Here is a 13,226-nt window from a genome sequence, read left to right as displayed (position 1 = left end):
CGTCCTGCCGGCGGTCAGGAGGCACCAAGGCCGCGCCGGGGTCTGAGACGTCCTCATGGAGGGGCCCCAAATGCCAGGAGGAAGGAGAACACTGTCGAGGGGAGAAAGGAGGGGCCGGGACAGACCCGGGAGAGACGTCGTTTAGGGGTCACTGCGGGCAAAGGAGGAAGCAGAGGACAGGTGGCTGGAAAGCCAGAGGGGACCAGGAGTACCCAGGGTCACAGACCCAGGAGAGCAGCATATGAGATCAAGGGAGACCAAATGGTCATTTCACATCCTCCTGCTTCTGAAGATAAGAAGAGTGTTAAATAGTTAAAAAGTAAATGAATAAGCAACTGGCAAGGTGCTGAGGAGGAGCGGGGAGGGCGGGGATCCGGCTTCCCGCTGTTCCGGAGCAGGAAACCTCCTCACGAGCTGACGCCAGTCAGTGCCAGGGGCGCCCCGCCCCGCCGGCTCATGAGGGTCGCAGGCTGTCCGGACCCTTCGGGAACTGGCCCCCAGCCCTGTCCACCCTGAGTCCCCTCGTGGCCCCATGTGTCCGGGGCTCCCTGGGAGGCTGCACCGGCTCAGGCGAGGGGACACGGCTCGGAACCCGAGGGGACACGGCTCGGAACCCGAGGGGACACGGCTCGGAACCCGAGGGGACACGGCTCGGAACCCGAGGGGACTCGGGAGCCGTGCGGGTTGCTCGGCAGGCGGGTTTCCTGCTGACACCAGGGTTTGGCAGGTTTCCGTAGGGTGGATTCTCGGAGCATCTTTTCCCCCCTCCTTAGCTCTGGATGAAAGGCGAGCTGCTGCCTCCCGCCCTCCCCGGCCTGCTGCACCTCTCCCTGCGCAGCTGCGGGGCCGCACGCTTCCTCTCCGCTTGCAGTTACCTTGTGCACGAGGCTAACGCCTGGCCTCCGGCTGCTGAGCTCAGCGTGGCAACGGCGGCCGTGGCAACTCGGGCCCTGATGGAGAAACCACTTGGCAAGGCTGGCGGGGTCTGGGACCCCAGGAATTAAAGGAGCAGGCGTGTCCGAAGGCGCCAAGTGCAGGCCGGCCGTGGGAGCAGCGGCCCAGAGCCCTGCCGTGGAGGTGGGCAGGGGGCAGCCTCCCCTGGGCTTGAGCAGAGGACAGCGGGCTCCCCGGCGGGTCCTAATGACCACCCCCCGCTGAGTGACATTTGAAATGTGTGGCATTTCTGCTCTTGTAGTAAGTATTGTGAAGTGCTGTTGGTTAGCTTTAAAAGAAAGAGAAGGAAAAAAATGTGTTAAAATCCCAGCCTCCCCACGGAGCTCTGGTTTGTTTTATCTTTAAAGAATCCTGCCACGCTCTCTGCCCAGCGCATCGTTAGGGAGCGGCCGCTTGCTTCTAGAAAGTCCGTCGTGGTGATGGTCTTGAAATCCAACCAGAGAGCCCCGAGGAGCCCAGCAGGGATCAGAGGACTCCTCTTCCTCACTGAGAAGGATCCTGTCTCTTCAGATCCAAATGTAAACCTTTTATTACAGAAATGTGACCCCGCCGCCGCCGAGGTCTAGGACTACAGTCGTGTTTTCAGTAGTGATTTGTTTCTGGACCTCAGCGCCAGGCAGCCCGTTTGCAATACTGCCTTGGAAGTCACACACGTGTTTGTCTGTGTGTTCATTCGTGTATTAAACCAACGGGTCGGGCCCCGAGTCTGGGCTGGACCCTGGGGGAGGTGCTGGGGCTTCAGTGGCGAGTCAGACCCTGAACCCACCTCGGGGGCTCGTGGGACAAGTGACAGCAAGCGTGGAAGACGCCTCGGGAGGAGGCGGAAGACACACCGCGTGCCCTGTGGCGGGACGCGGGCAGGGTGGGTCGCGTGGTAAGCACGTAGGTTTGGGGGCCAGGGGGTCTCTGCTGCAGCTTCGCGACTGCACTGTGAGAGCATGAATGTGGGGCCGGCCGTACACAAACCGGTGAGCGAGGCCGTGTGCCAGTGAAACTTTATTTACGAAGCAGGAGGTGGGCCGGGTTCGGCCCGCGGGCCGGAGGTTGCAGGCGCCAGCCAGAGCTAGAGCCTTGCTGAATAAGTCTGCCTAAGGCTCCTCTGCCTTAAGGAGTCTGACTGACTGTGTTTGACTTACTGTTAGGATTTGGCCCAGACCCTGTAAAGTGAGGCGCAAGCCTGTAGAAGCCGCAGACCCACAGGTTGCCGCTGTGCTGCCCTTCTAACCGGTTTCATGTCTCGTGTCGCTGTCTCCTTGCGGCCTCCTTCCTTGCGCTGACTCAGACTCCGCCTCGGGTGCTCTCTTCTGAACCACCTTCACACCTGCTGGTTCCCTCGTCCGTGAGCAACGTAAATCTTCGACACGCGCTGTGTGTTTGCGTGAGAACTGGGCGTGATCAGCCCTGCACTGGGGCACGTGGAAGGTGCCGGCACAGCACAGAACTAGAACATCGCCTTCTGGCGGCTGGGGTGGGGAGGTGGGATCGTGGGGGGCGAGGGGGTCCCGTTCATGGAGGCTCCCCAAGGGCCTGGTGCTGCCCAGACCCGAAGGAGCTTGCCGGCTGCGTGGAGAAGGAGTAGAGGCCTGGGTGTGTTTTGCTGAGGTTCGGGCGTCTGGGACAATATGATGCCATGAGGTCCTGACAGCTGGGCCCGCAGGGAGAGTGGCAGGTGGGGTCCGCGGAGCCGTGTGGCACCTACCTGAGCCCCCAGAATGTGGCCTCCCTTCAAATCCAGGCCTTTTAAAAAGGAGCCAGAGCACTGCTGGGGGCGGGGGTTGTGACCTCGGGTGTCCCCGCCCTACACTTGTAGGTTACACTCATCAGAGCAAAAGCCCCACAGCCAACCCGCAGCCCCTTCTGTGGGGTCCCGCGCTGAGGACGCGGAGAGCTGGCCCCCTCGGTGCAGGGCCCTGGCCTCGGGCCGCATCCTCCCGATGCCACTTCAACGGCTCGCTGCTTTGCTGACTCCCGGGCTCATTAGCCGCTCGGACCTCCTGCCATATGTTTTTGGCTGGTCATCCCATATTTTATTTTGATGCTTTCTAACCGAGGTGAAATCCTGATAAACATAAAGTGAACCGTGTTAGCGTGTACGGTTCACGAGTTGGCGCCTCTGCAACATGCACCCACCACCTCCGTCTAGTTCTGAAACCTTTCCCGGGCTCCCCCCACCCCCCGTGCCCGTCAGGCTGCCACTCCCCTTCCCCACCTCCCCCAGCCCCTGGCGCCCACCAGTCTGCATTCTGTGTCTATGGGTTTACCTATTCTGCATATTTCATGAAATGGAATCATACAATACGTGGCCTTTGGGGTCTGGCCTCTCTCTCAGCACCACGCTTTCGAGGCCCGCCCACGCTGTAGCGGGTGTCAGTGCCCCCCTCCTTTCCTGGGCTGAGTAGTGCCACCCTGTGTCTGCACCGCGGTTTGCTTCTCCATCATCCCTTGATGGGCACTCGTGCTGCTTCTTCCCTTGGCTGCTGTGAGCAGAGCGGCCGTGAACGTGTGTGTCCAAGGACTTGTGAGAGAACCAGTTTGCACTTCTTCTGGGTGGAGACGCAGCAGTGAAGCTGCTGGGTCATGTGGTGATTCTAGGTTTTTGAGGAGCTGCCAAGCCATTTTCCCGTGTTTAGTCAAGGGTATTTGGAGTTTTGCGTTCAGTTTCTTGGGGACTCATGCCTTCCGGCCCCGTGTTTGCCATCCCCCTCTCATCCTCCGTGTCCGTTTCTCCGGTTTACCAAGGTCGTTTGAATTCTCGCGCCGCCCTCCCATGACCACCTGCCAGCCTGCCTGGGACAGGGATGCAGGGACCTGCCGAGGACTCAGAGGCTTCCCGGGCTGGTGGTGACTCGCGTCCCCCGTTGTTCTCTCGCTGGGACAGGCCCCGGGGCTCTGCAAGGCGGCGTGAGTGGGACGGAGAGGCTGGGGCAGGCAGAATTAGAAGCTGCCTCAGGAGGTGGCGAGAATCACGAGAGGTGTGGCTCGGGGGCAGGCTGGGTGGTCCTGGAAGGGTCAGAGCCACGTGAAAATACCTCCAGGGCAGCCGACTGGACGGGAAGTTCACGGAGGGGAATGAAATCAGCAGGAGGCGGATCACTGGGCAGGACCAGAGAGCAGGCAGGGCGCCCCACGTGGAAGGGGGTCAGCCGTGCCCCGAGGCGGGTCTTTACCACCTCAGCTGGTTCCCAGGGCAGCGGCGAGTCCCCTGCGGAAGGGCCTCTAGTGTCCCGGCCAGCGGCGGTGTCTTCGGTGTGTGTTTGGGCAGAAGGCCAGCGGCGGTGTCTTTGGTGCGTGTTTGGGCAGAAGGGGTCAGGGTGGGGGCAGGAGAGGTGGAGCCCCCTGCTCGGCCGCAGTGGAAACGGCTCTGAACCCTCCGTGAGGACACCCGGCCACCCAGGTCCCGTGGGGTCCTGGGCAGGTCTTCTCTGACGAGTTATCCCCTCAGCAGGAATGAAGGCCCCGATGGCCAGGTCCTCTCCTGCACCCGCGGTCTCAGAGCGCTCGGGCAGTTGTGCCCAGGTCCTGACTGTGAGCTGGTGACTGAAACCCCCCAGACGCAGTGGCAGGGACAGAGGAGCCCACGTCTCCGAGGCACACGTTGGGGGTGTGCACACACAGGACTCAACTCGCCCCACTCGTGGGGGACACTGGGCGGCCGCACGTACATGAACGGCAGCCTCCGCCCTGTGTCGTCCAGCCGGTCCCAAGACCTCCCTTCCCCAGGTTGGAGCCATCGGCGACGAGGAGGAGTGGGTCACCCTCTACGAGGAGGAGAATGAGCCTGACGCCCAGACGCTGGAGATCCCGAACCTCACGCCCTACACTCATTACAGGTGAGAGCGGCAGGCCATGAACCCCACATGAGGAAGGGGGCGCCCCCCACAGGTGGCCCCTGTCTGCGGTAGTGAAACCTAGCTGCATGAGGGTAAGCGAGACACTTCCAGGTGACCATAACAGTAAATTGAACCTTTCAGGGCACGAGACAAGGTCGAGTGTTATTCCAGGGAGATGGTACCCGATGCGAGGTCAGCCACGTCCCTGCCACCAATGTCGCTGGCCAGGCAGCCGGCAGCATGGCTGGCATATTAGGCTTAGTAGCTAAGACCCACATGGTTGGAGATGTGGTGCTTTTCTTTACAAAACTCCACGACCTCTGTGTACACAAAGCAGACGTCCTCAGAATACCCTTCTGCCTCCCCCTCCCCGCCCAGGACTAGCACAAATCAAGCACTTAATGTGCCGTTTAACCTTTGCTTCTTGATCCTGAAACGTCTCCAGGCAGTAAATCCTTGGCCTAAACAAAGAGTAGGGTGATCATGGGCTCTTAGAGACATCGTGACTTCCCATAAGGTCACTGAAGGAGGTGGAATTTCCAGTCATCACCAGATGCTGAGTTTGATAAAGTCACTGTTCTGCCAGGATGGATACATTGCGTAAGATCGGGGAACAAAAGACTAAGAATGACTAATTCAGGGAGTAAAAGGTGAAATTACATCTTTGCAAAGAACACTTTCTCAGTACAATACCAAACTTAGGGTTTTTTTAAAAAAACCTAATGAGAGATGCTGTTTAACTTATATTCATTTTAACATCCTTCCTAAGATTAGAGCAGATGAATCAAGATACACTTGTTTTTAGAGAAAAACATTCAGCATAAAATGACCTGTTGGGATGCAAGACTTGCCATATGAAATTAGTATAAGCTGTATAGTTATTTCAAAGATCAGAAAGTATGATTAGAGATCAGTATCCCTGTCTTAAAATCACATAAATTTAGGAAGCCCCCATAATTAATATGTGTGTCTACTTAGGGTATTTTTCTGGTGTATAAGTTCAATTCACATAGTTGTACATATTAATAAAGAAGAGATAAAAACTGAGAACATTAACATCGACTTTAAAGAACATCTAGTTCCACCCTGATTTTATAGATAAGGAAAAAGGCAAGTCAACGATGGGGTGAGAGTCGCAGGGTGTGGATTCTGGGGCCGTTGCTCCTCTCCTGAACCAACAGAGAATGGGTTGCAGGGCACCCTTGGTCATGAAGAGACGCTGGAATTTCAAAGCTGTCACCCGGTAGCGACATTCTGACATTCCACTTCCGTTAAAGAGCTACTTGAGCTCTAATCCCCTGGTCTCGCCCTAAACTTGAACCAGCCAAGGGCATCTGATGGCACAGATCCTGGCCACGTAACCCATCCAGTCATGCTTCCCTTGGAACGGGAAATTGCTGAGTTGCGGTGCATTTACCATTCTGTGGAGGCTTTTAGGGAAAGAGGCCATATATGTAATTCACATTTTTAATGAAACCAGGTGGAAAGAGCGCGGCCTTGAGCAATGGCCTCTGTGACACGGGCAGACACATATCTGCCCCCGCCCACCCCATACACCTGGAAGTTGTGGGCAGGTTTCCATCCTTCCACATAACCTCTTGTGCAGAGTAACTCCGGTCGTCGGCTTTGCTTCCAGGTTCCGAATGAGGCAGGAGAACGTCGTCGGTGCCAGCCCCTTCAGTCAGTCCTCCCGGGTCATCCAGACCCTGCAGGCCCCCCCGGACGTGGCCCCCACCAGCGTCACCGTCCGAACCGCAAGCGAGACCAGCCTGCGGCTCCGCTGGGTGGTGAGTTGGGAGGCGGGGGGCCTGCGTGGGAGCCCAGAGCTTAGTCATTTCCTACTCTTGCCTTGTCCTGGTCAAAACTAATCTCATCATTAAACCAGGAAGTATTGCATTTTACAGTCGGTGTTGGATCTCAGACCAGCCCCGGCTGTCTTATTAATTAGTAGCATGACTCACTGGCTTCTTGGAACTGAGGAATATTCTTTGGGGAGGAAAGCTGATGGCCCTACAGGCTGAACCTGTTAAGTCCTTAAGCCAGGATGACACGGAACCAATACTCAGTGTTTGTAAGAGAGCCAGGTTGATATTGAATCAGAACATTTCCCCACAAAATTAAGCTGAAATGTATTAAAAGAAATTATGTACAGCCAAAGTTACTGACAGGACTCCATTTAATTAACAGAAGAAAAGTTCCAGGGGAAAGTAGAATAAAGGTCCTAAGACTATTCACCCCAGAATATCTTTTCCGTGGACTTGGCCCCCTAAGACAGGCCCGTGCATGGGGACCCTCGCGGGGGGCGGCTCCGAGACCTTGGCTCACCACGGACTGTTGTCCACTTCCAGCCGCTGCCCGACTCACAGTACAATGGGAACCCCGAGTCCGTGGGCTACAGAGTTACGTGCTGGCGCCCCGACCTCCCGTCCACTGTGCTGGCCCAAGTCATCAGCGACCGGCTGGAGAGGGAGCTCACGGTCGAGGGGCTGGAGGAATGGACAGAGTACGAGCTGCAGATGCAGGCCTTCAACGCCATCGGGGCCGGGCCCTGGAGCGAGGCTGTGCGGGGCCGGACACGGGAGTCAGGTGAGACGAGGGCTGGCTGGGCCCTCCCCGTGTCTCCCTGGAGACCGAGCTGAGCGTCCGCAGTGTCACTGGCATCTCGCTGGTCGACCCCCACTCCCCTGATATGTCTGTGTTGACACTTTCCTGAGTAATTAGGTCCAACTGCATTAGAGCCCATGACATTGCTTTGAAATTGATGATGAATTCTACCAGGGGCTAGACTCGCATTATTATCTTTTTAATTAAGGGTAATTCTCACCACCAATGATGAAAAGTAGGAGTGTACAGAGACTCTAAGGAGATCTTTATAATGAAAGGTGTTCGGGACCTCCTCCTGATAAAGTCATGCGTGTGATGTGTTGAATCTCCCCTGCGCTAGAAAATAGACCCTCAAAAGTTCGATTGCTTTAGCACAATGGTAGTTTATTTCTCATTACAGCCTAAGATGGGTGTTCTTGTTGTTGGGTGGCTCTCATCCATGAGGTGATTCAAGGACCCAGGCTCTGCTGTCCTGTAAATTAACCACCATCTGCATGCAGCTGCCAGAGGGGAAGAATGAGCAAAGGGTGGGCGCACCTGTGTCTTAACACCTGACCAGAAATGGCACACATCCTCTGCTCACATCCGCCGGGCTCAGGGTACCGCTCATGGTCAGGAAGGAAAGGAAAACTTTCAGTGGTCTCTCTACAGAATGCTCATCTTCTAGGCTTTGTGGTCAACAGTGGTTTGCAGGACCCTTACTGGCCTGGTTCGAGTTTGTAGAAACACAGAAAAGAGTGTTGCTAACACTCTTTAAGGACGCACAGGCCAGCTCTTTCCACTAGTCTGAAATAGTGAGGTTTTCTCCTGAAAAGGAAGAACGTCTCTGCTCCTCTCACCATCCCCTTACCCCGTGACGCTCTCCCAGTGTTTGATGTATCCGGTGGGGGGGAGGGGCAGGGGGGGCACTGTTCAATACCTTCCTGACCTCTGCCCAACGAGGGGTGAGAAGAAGGTAGAAAGTCTGAGACGGTGAACTAGGTCCATCGTGACTTAGCTGTTTCCCCGGAGGCTTCCTGAGCCCAGGGCGTGTCCTGTCTTCTCAAGGCTCCACAGGTACAAAAGTTGAGAGGTCACCCTGGAAGCCCGTGTGGGACGGGAGGGCAGCCAGAGGAAGCCAGCTCCTCCCAGCAGCTGTTTCCACGCTGGACACCTCAAAATGTAATAAGTACATTTAAAATTATTAAAGACTTTCAGTAGGAAGATGAATAAGTTCTGAGTAACCTTATGTACAGCATAGTGATTATAGAAAGTTGTTAAGAACTGAATCACTGTGTTGTACAACTGGAACCAGTATAATACTGTATGTCAGTTATAATTCAAAAAAAAAAAGAGAGAGAGAGAGTCACTAAGAGAGTAGATCTTAAACACTGTCACCACAAAAAAGAAAAATAAACAGTAATTATGTGACCTAATGGAGGCATTAGCAAATGCTATGGTGGCAATCATCTTGCAGTATATGAGATTAAAATGTGCAACATATTGTATGTTGTACACCTCAGTCTTACACAATGTTATATACAAATCATATCTCAATAAAACTGGAAATAAATATTAAAGTCTTTAATTATTAAAGGAAAGCATGAAAACTTTAAATAGAGATTAAAATACCATTTTAAACAGTTTTTTTTTTTTTAGGAAAAACAAATAAAACACAGTCATTGAATAAACCACTCTGACTGAGGTAAAAAGTAAGTTAGACACTGATAAAGAGGGAATTACCAAACTGGAAGCTGGAAATGAGTAAAAAAAAAATTCAAAATACAGTGCAAAGACATCAAGATTGAAAGTATGATAGAGAGGCTAAAAGACATAAAGAATAGAATGAGAGGGTCCAACATACATTTAATAAGACTCAGAAGAGAAAGGGGAAGGAAATGAGAGGGAGGAAGTATGTGGAGATTATGGCTGAGAAATTCCAGAACTGATATAAGACATTATGTATCAGACTGAAGACATGAATCCTGAACAGAATAAATAAAAATAAATCTGCACCAAAATGCACTGCACTACAGCTGCAAATACAAAAGCCAAAGAGCAATCTTAAAAACATCTGGAGCAAAGGCATCTTACCTACGAAGACCATTTGAAGCCAACTTCTCAAGAACAAGAGAGGCCAGAGGACAATGGAATCATAATCTTGAAGGAGCTGAAAGAAAATAACTGTCAACCTCAAATTGTACACCTAGCTACACTTTTCAAGGATATTGTTCAGAAAACAACAAACTAAATGTTATGTAAAGATGAAGAAAGTGTCATTAAAAACAGAAAATAATATTTGGGGGTAAGTTTTCAAAGAACAAAGTAAACCAGTGGCAAAATTGCTGCACTGAGACTATATTTTTGTAAAAATCCTTCCAGCTGATGAACAGCCATCTTTACAGTGGTCAGAGGCCATCACTCTATGTGTGAGCTCACTCCAGTGTTTTCTTCTACCTCTGCTCTCCTCAGACAATCTTGGATCGTCTCTTACGCGGACTCTGAAAAGACTTTGCTGAGCAGTGTCGTGGTCTGAGGTATAGATTTTGTGTCTGGAAAAGCACTGTGGGCTCGCTTTTGTCTCGGTTGGCGAATGTGTGTACGTGTGGCCGGAAGAGGGCCGTGTGCAGAGGCCAGCGGAGCTGACGGTGGCCGTGCTCATAGTTCACTTGCTGAGAAAGCCTCCGATCTCGCGTGAGAATTGTTCCTACAGCTTACACTTGGCTTTGCCAGCTATCCCGTTCTTTCTTCTTTTGAGGGTTATGGCTTGCAGAAAATTATCTTTCGTTTTCAACTGAATGTTTGTTCAGTGAGAAATTTTGGTTCAACACATATCTCTTGGAGAAGAAGAGAACAGTTTTGGTTCAGCAGGTGTTTCCATTACAACTTGATAATAGGGTTATTGATCTTCATTTCAAGATATGGGTGGTTCAGATTTCAGGTATTTTTAATACCAGAAGAGTGGGCTCCTTGGGACCCCTCATGGGCTGTTCTCTCCTCTAGGGAAACTGGTGCTGTCATGTTGGCCCCTCCATCTGGGGCTGGTCCTGGAGGGGTTCAGTACCCCCACCTCCAAATGGAGCTTGCAGAACCTTCTGCTGCAGGAAGCTTCTCACCTCTGACCCACAAGCCCCTCCCAGCTGTGGCAGCTTTGATGTCATGTCTTCCCTGGTGCTGCCGAGGTTGGACAGGTGGCCTCCCCAACAGAGAAATCAGCCCCTTCAGCGGACTGGTCCTGCCGATCACCGCTCAGCATTTGGCAAAGAGCATGAAGGGGCTACACGGGCCCACTGGCGGAGTGCTGCCACCACCGCTGATGGGGACGGGGAGGGGTCGGAGAGAGCTGGGGAGGAGAGGAGAACTGCAGACCCACCTCTGGAACCCAGCATCACCTCAGTGAAGATAGCCGTCCATCGGTGCTTAGAAACAGCACGGTGCGCAGACGTGCTGAAAGCCAGCGATGGAGGCACCGAGCAGAACATCTTGAACCACATTTAAATGAGGTTTCCCGTTTTGAAATGCGATCGAGCTGGTTTCATGACACCTTATGATATATTATGATATATTATAAGGGTAAATGAGGCCCTAAAAATCAAAGAGACTATGTGAGGAGTAGCTGTGAGCTGAGGAGTGAGAAACCCTGTAGAGGAGAGAGAACAACTGAAGGAAAAACGCATTTTAAATGGTATTGTTTTTAATGAAAGGGGAGATTCTAGGACGGTCTCAAAACTCAAGATTTCAGGTTGGGAAAGAAGTTGAATCTCCTTCAAGTTAGGTAATGAATAAGATTTTTTTTTCAAATCTTAAAAACATGAATACTTTGTAATTAGATGGCAGAGTTTATCCTGGTGGGACTCGAATCAGCTGAAATGTTCATCCTGAACACTGCGATTTTCTCTGCCTGTCTTCTCGTTAGGAAACCAGCTGTGTTCTAGGCTCCAGGGCTGAGTTGCTGTGATCACGGGGTTGCCCTCATTCTCTGGAGATGTGGATGGCCTGCCAGTAAATGGATGCACATGTCACTGCATCTTAGAAAATCAGCTATTATTTGTAGATCTACAGTGAGAATTGGGCACTTACGGTTTCAAAGATTAACCCAAAGGAAACAGTTAAGGATTGAGAGGTTGACCATTTGTGTTGCTATGACAATGGCTTCTCTCTTCACAGACAGGGACAGGAGTTTAGAACATAGCACTAGCATCTTGGGCATAGAGTATATTTTCTGCTCTCACCTGATTCTAAATAAAGTCAGAAAACGAAGTCAGATAAATGGTAGGCTTACCTTCTCTTTGAATGATAATGACTCCTTTAATTCACAGTTGATTCCAGGTGCCAGCTTATCACTCGATTTTTTATAAAATAAGCATGGGTGTAAACAATGTCCTGGTAACTGCCTCGGAAGTTACGACACCCGGTGGGAGCCCCCAAGGCACAGAGAGCACAGGTGGCGCCATGGAAGCCACCGCCAGAGGCAGGGGGACACAGGGTGGCATGTGTGGCAGGCATGCTCCCCTTCAGGGGGCTGAGTTAACCGGAAACCATGAAGATTCTTTTCCTGTGACACTTATCTGCTCTAATAAATTAATATTATTTTGTTGAATGACTGAATAATGGAATGAATGACTCTCAACTGACATATTTGGGAAGAAAAAGTTTTTATCGACCCGGTGGGCTGACTGGCATCTTCTCCCTCCAGAAATGTCAGGAGGGCCCCTGTGCTTGGGACTAACAGGCAGCAACAGCGGCATCTCTGTTTTGTGGGCGCGTCGGCCAAGCCTGCACTGGCAGCCGGTCTGGTGCCTGAGCTCTGAGGACAGTCAGTCAGTGTAGCAAGTGGGCAAGGGGAGGGGGGCCACTGTCTCCTGGGCGTCAAGCCAGGGAAGTCACCCTCTCCTGGGGCTGGCAGCCCTCCCAGGACAGAGGTGGCCGAGCCCAGGTTCAGTGTCCCCCAGAAGCTCGCCCTGTGAGGTGGCGGCCTGTTGCTGGGCCTCCTCTTCTCTCCATCCCAGACCTGCCAGTTGTGGGAACGACCAGGTCAAGCTTGCAGACAACGGAGCAGCACCTCTTCCAGGCCCAGCATGAATCCTGGCATTTTTTCTTAAAGCCTGTGTTCATTTCCTGGGGCTGCGGTAACAAAGGACCCAAACTGGTGGCTTCAAACAACAGAAATATATTCTCTCGTAGCTCTGGAGGCCAGAAGATGGAGAGCGAGGTGTCAGCAGAGCCGTACTCCCCCTCTGGAGGGGCCGGGAGGGTCTGTCACAGCCAGCCCCCAGCTTCCAGAAGCTCCTGGGCTGTGGCAGCGCAAGCCCGGTCCTGCCAGGGGGTTCTCCCCACGTGCACATCTGTTTCTTCTCATACGGACACCAGTCCTATTGGATTAGGACCTACACTACCCCCGTGTGACCTCATGTTATTAATTACGTCTGCAACGACCCTGTTTCCAAATAAGGTCACGTTCTGGGTCGTGGGGTCAGGACTCCAGCACAGGAACTTGAGGGGACACAATTCAATCCATAACAAAGACCAAATCACTTCAGTGTAGGAACTCTAGGAATCATAGGTTGGGAGCACTGTCGTCGTGCAAACACACGTTACTTTCCGGATTCAGACTAACTGACTAACAAAGTCACCTTCACAGTGGCTGTGCCATGAGGAGGAAGTACTTATGCGTGAGTGAGCAAATGGATGGATGAGTGAATGGATGAGTGAGCAAATGGATGGATGAGTGAGCGAATGGATGGATGAGTGAGCAAGTGAATGAATCAGTGAGTGAACGAATGAATGAGTGAACCAGCCCACAGGGCGGTCCTGAGGGGTGACTGAGAAGATGCCAAAGCCCCATCATGTGTTATGTAC

General features: G+C 52.6%; 1 protein-coding gene across 9 annotated transcripts in view; it reads left to right on the top strand.

Moving 5' to 3' along the window:
* Positions 1 to 13,226, top strand: part of SDK1 (sidekick cell adhesion molecule 1) — an 829,158-nt gene that overhangs the window by 713,194 nt on the left and 102,738 nt on the right. For all 9 annotated transcript variants that reach the window (XM_082362848.1, XM_082362846.1, XM_082362847.1 and 6 more), the window contains 3 exons: positions 4,675 to 4,784; positions 6,421 to 6,571; positions 7,133 to 7,370. In XM_082362848.1, the coding sequence (XP_082218974.1) occupies positions 4,675 to 4,784; positions 6,421 to 6,571; positions 7,133 to 7,370 (499 nt within the window). The remainder of the gene's footprint in view (positions 1 to 4,674; positions 4,785 to 6,420; positions 6,572 to 7,132; positions 7,371 to 13,226) is intronic.

Source organism: Balaenoptera borealis, assembly GCF_965194805.1.
Source record: "Balaenoptera borealis genome assembly, chromosome: 16".
NCBI lineage: Eukaryota > Metazoa > Chordata > Mammalia > Artiodactyla > Balaenopteridae > Balaenoptera > Balaenoptera borealis.
Note: the sequence above shows the minus strand (reverse complement) of the source record. Positions and strands in the feature narration are given on the sequence as shown.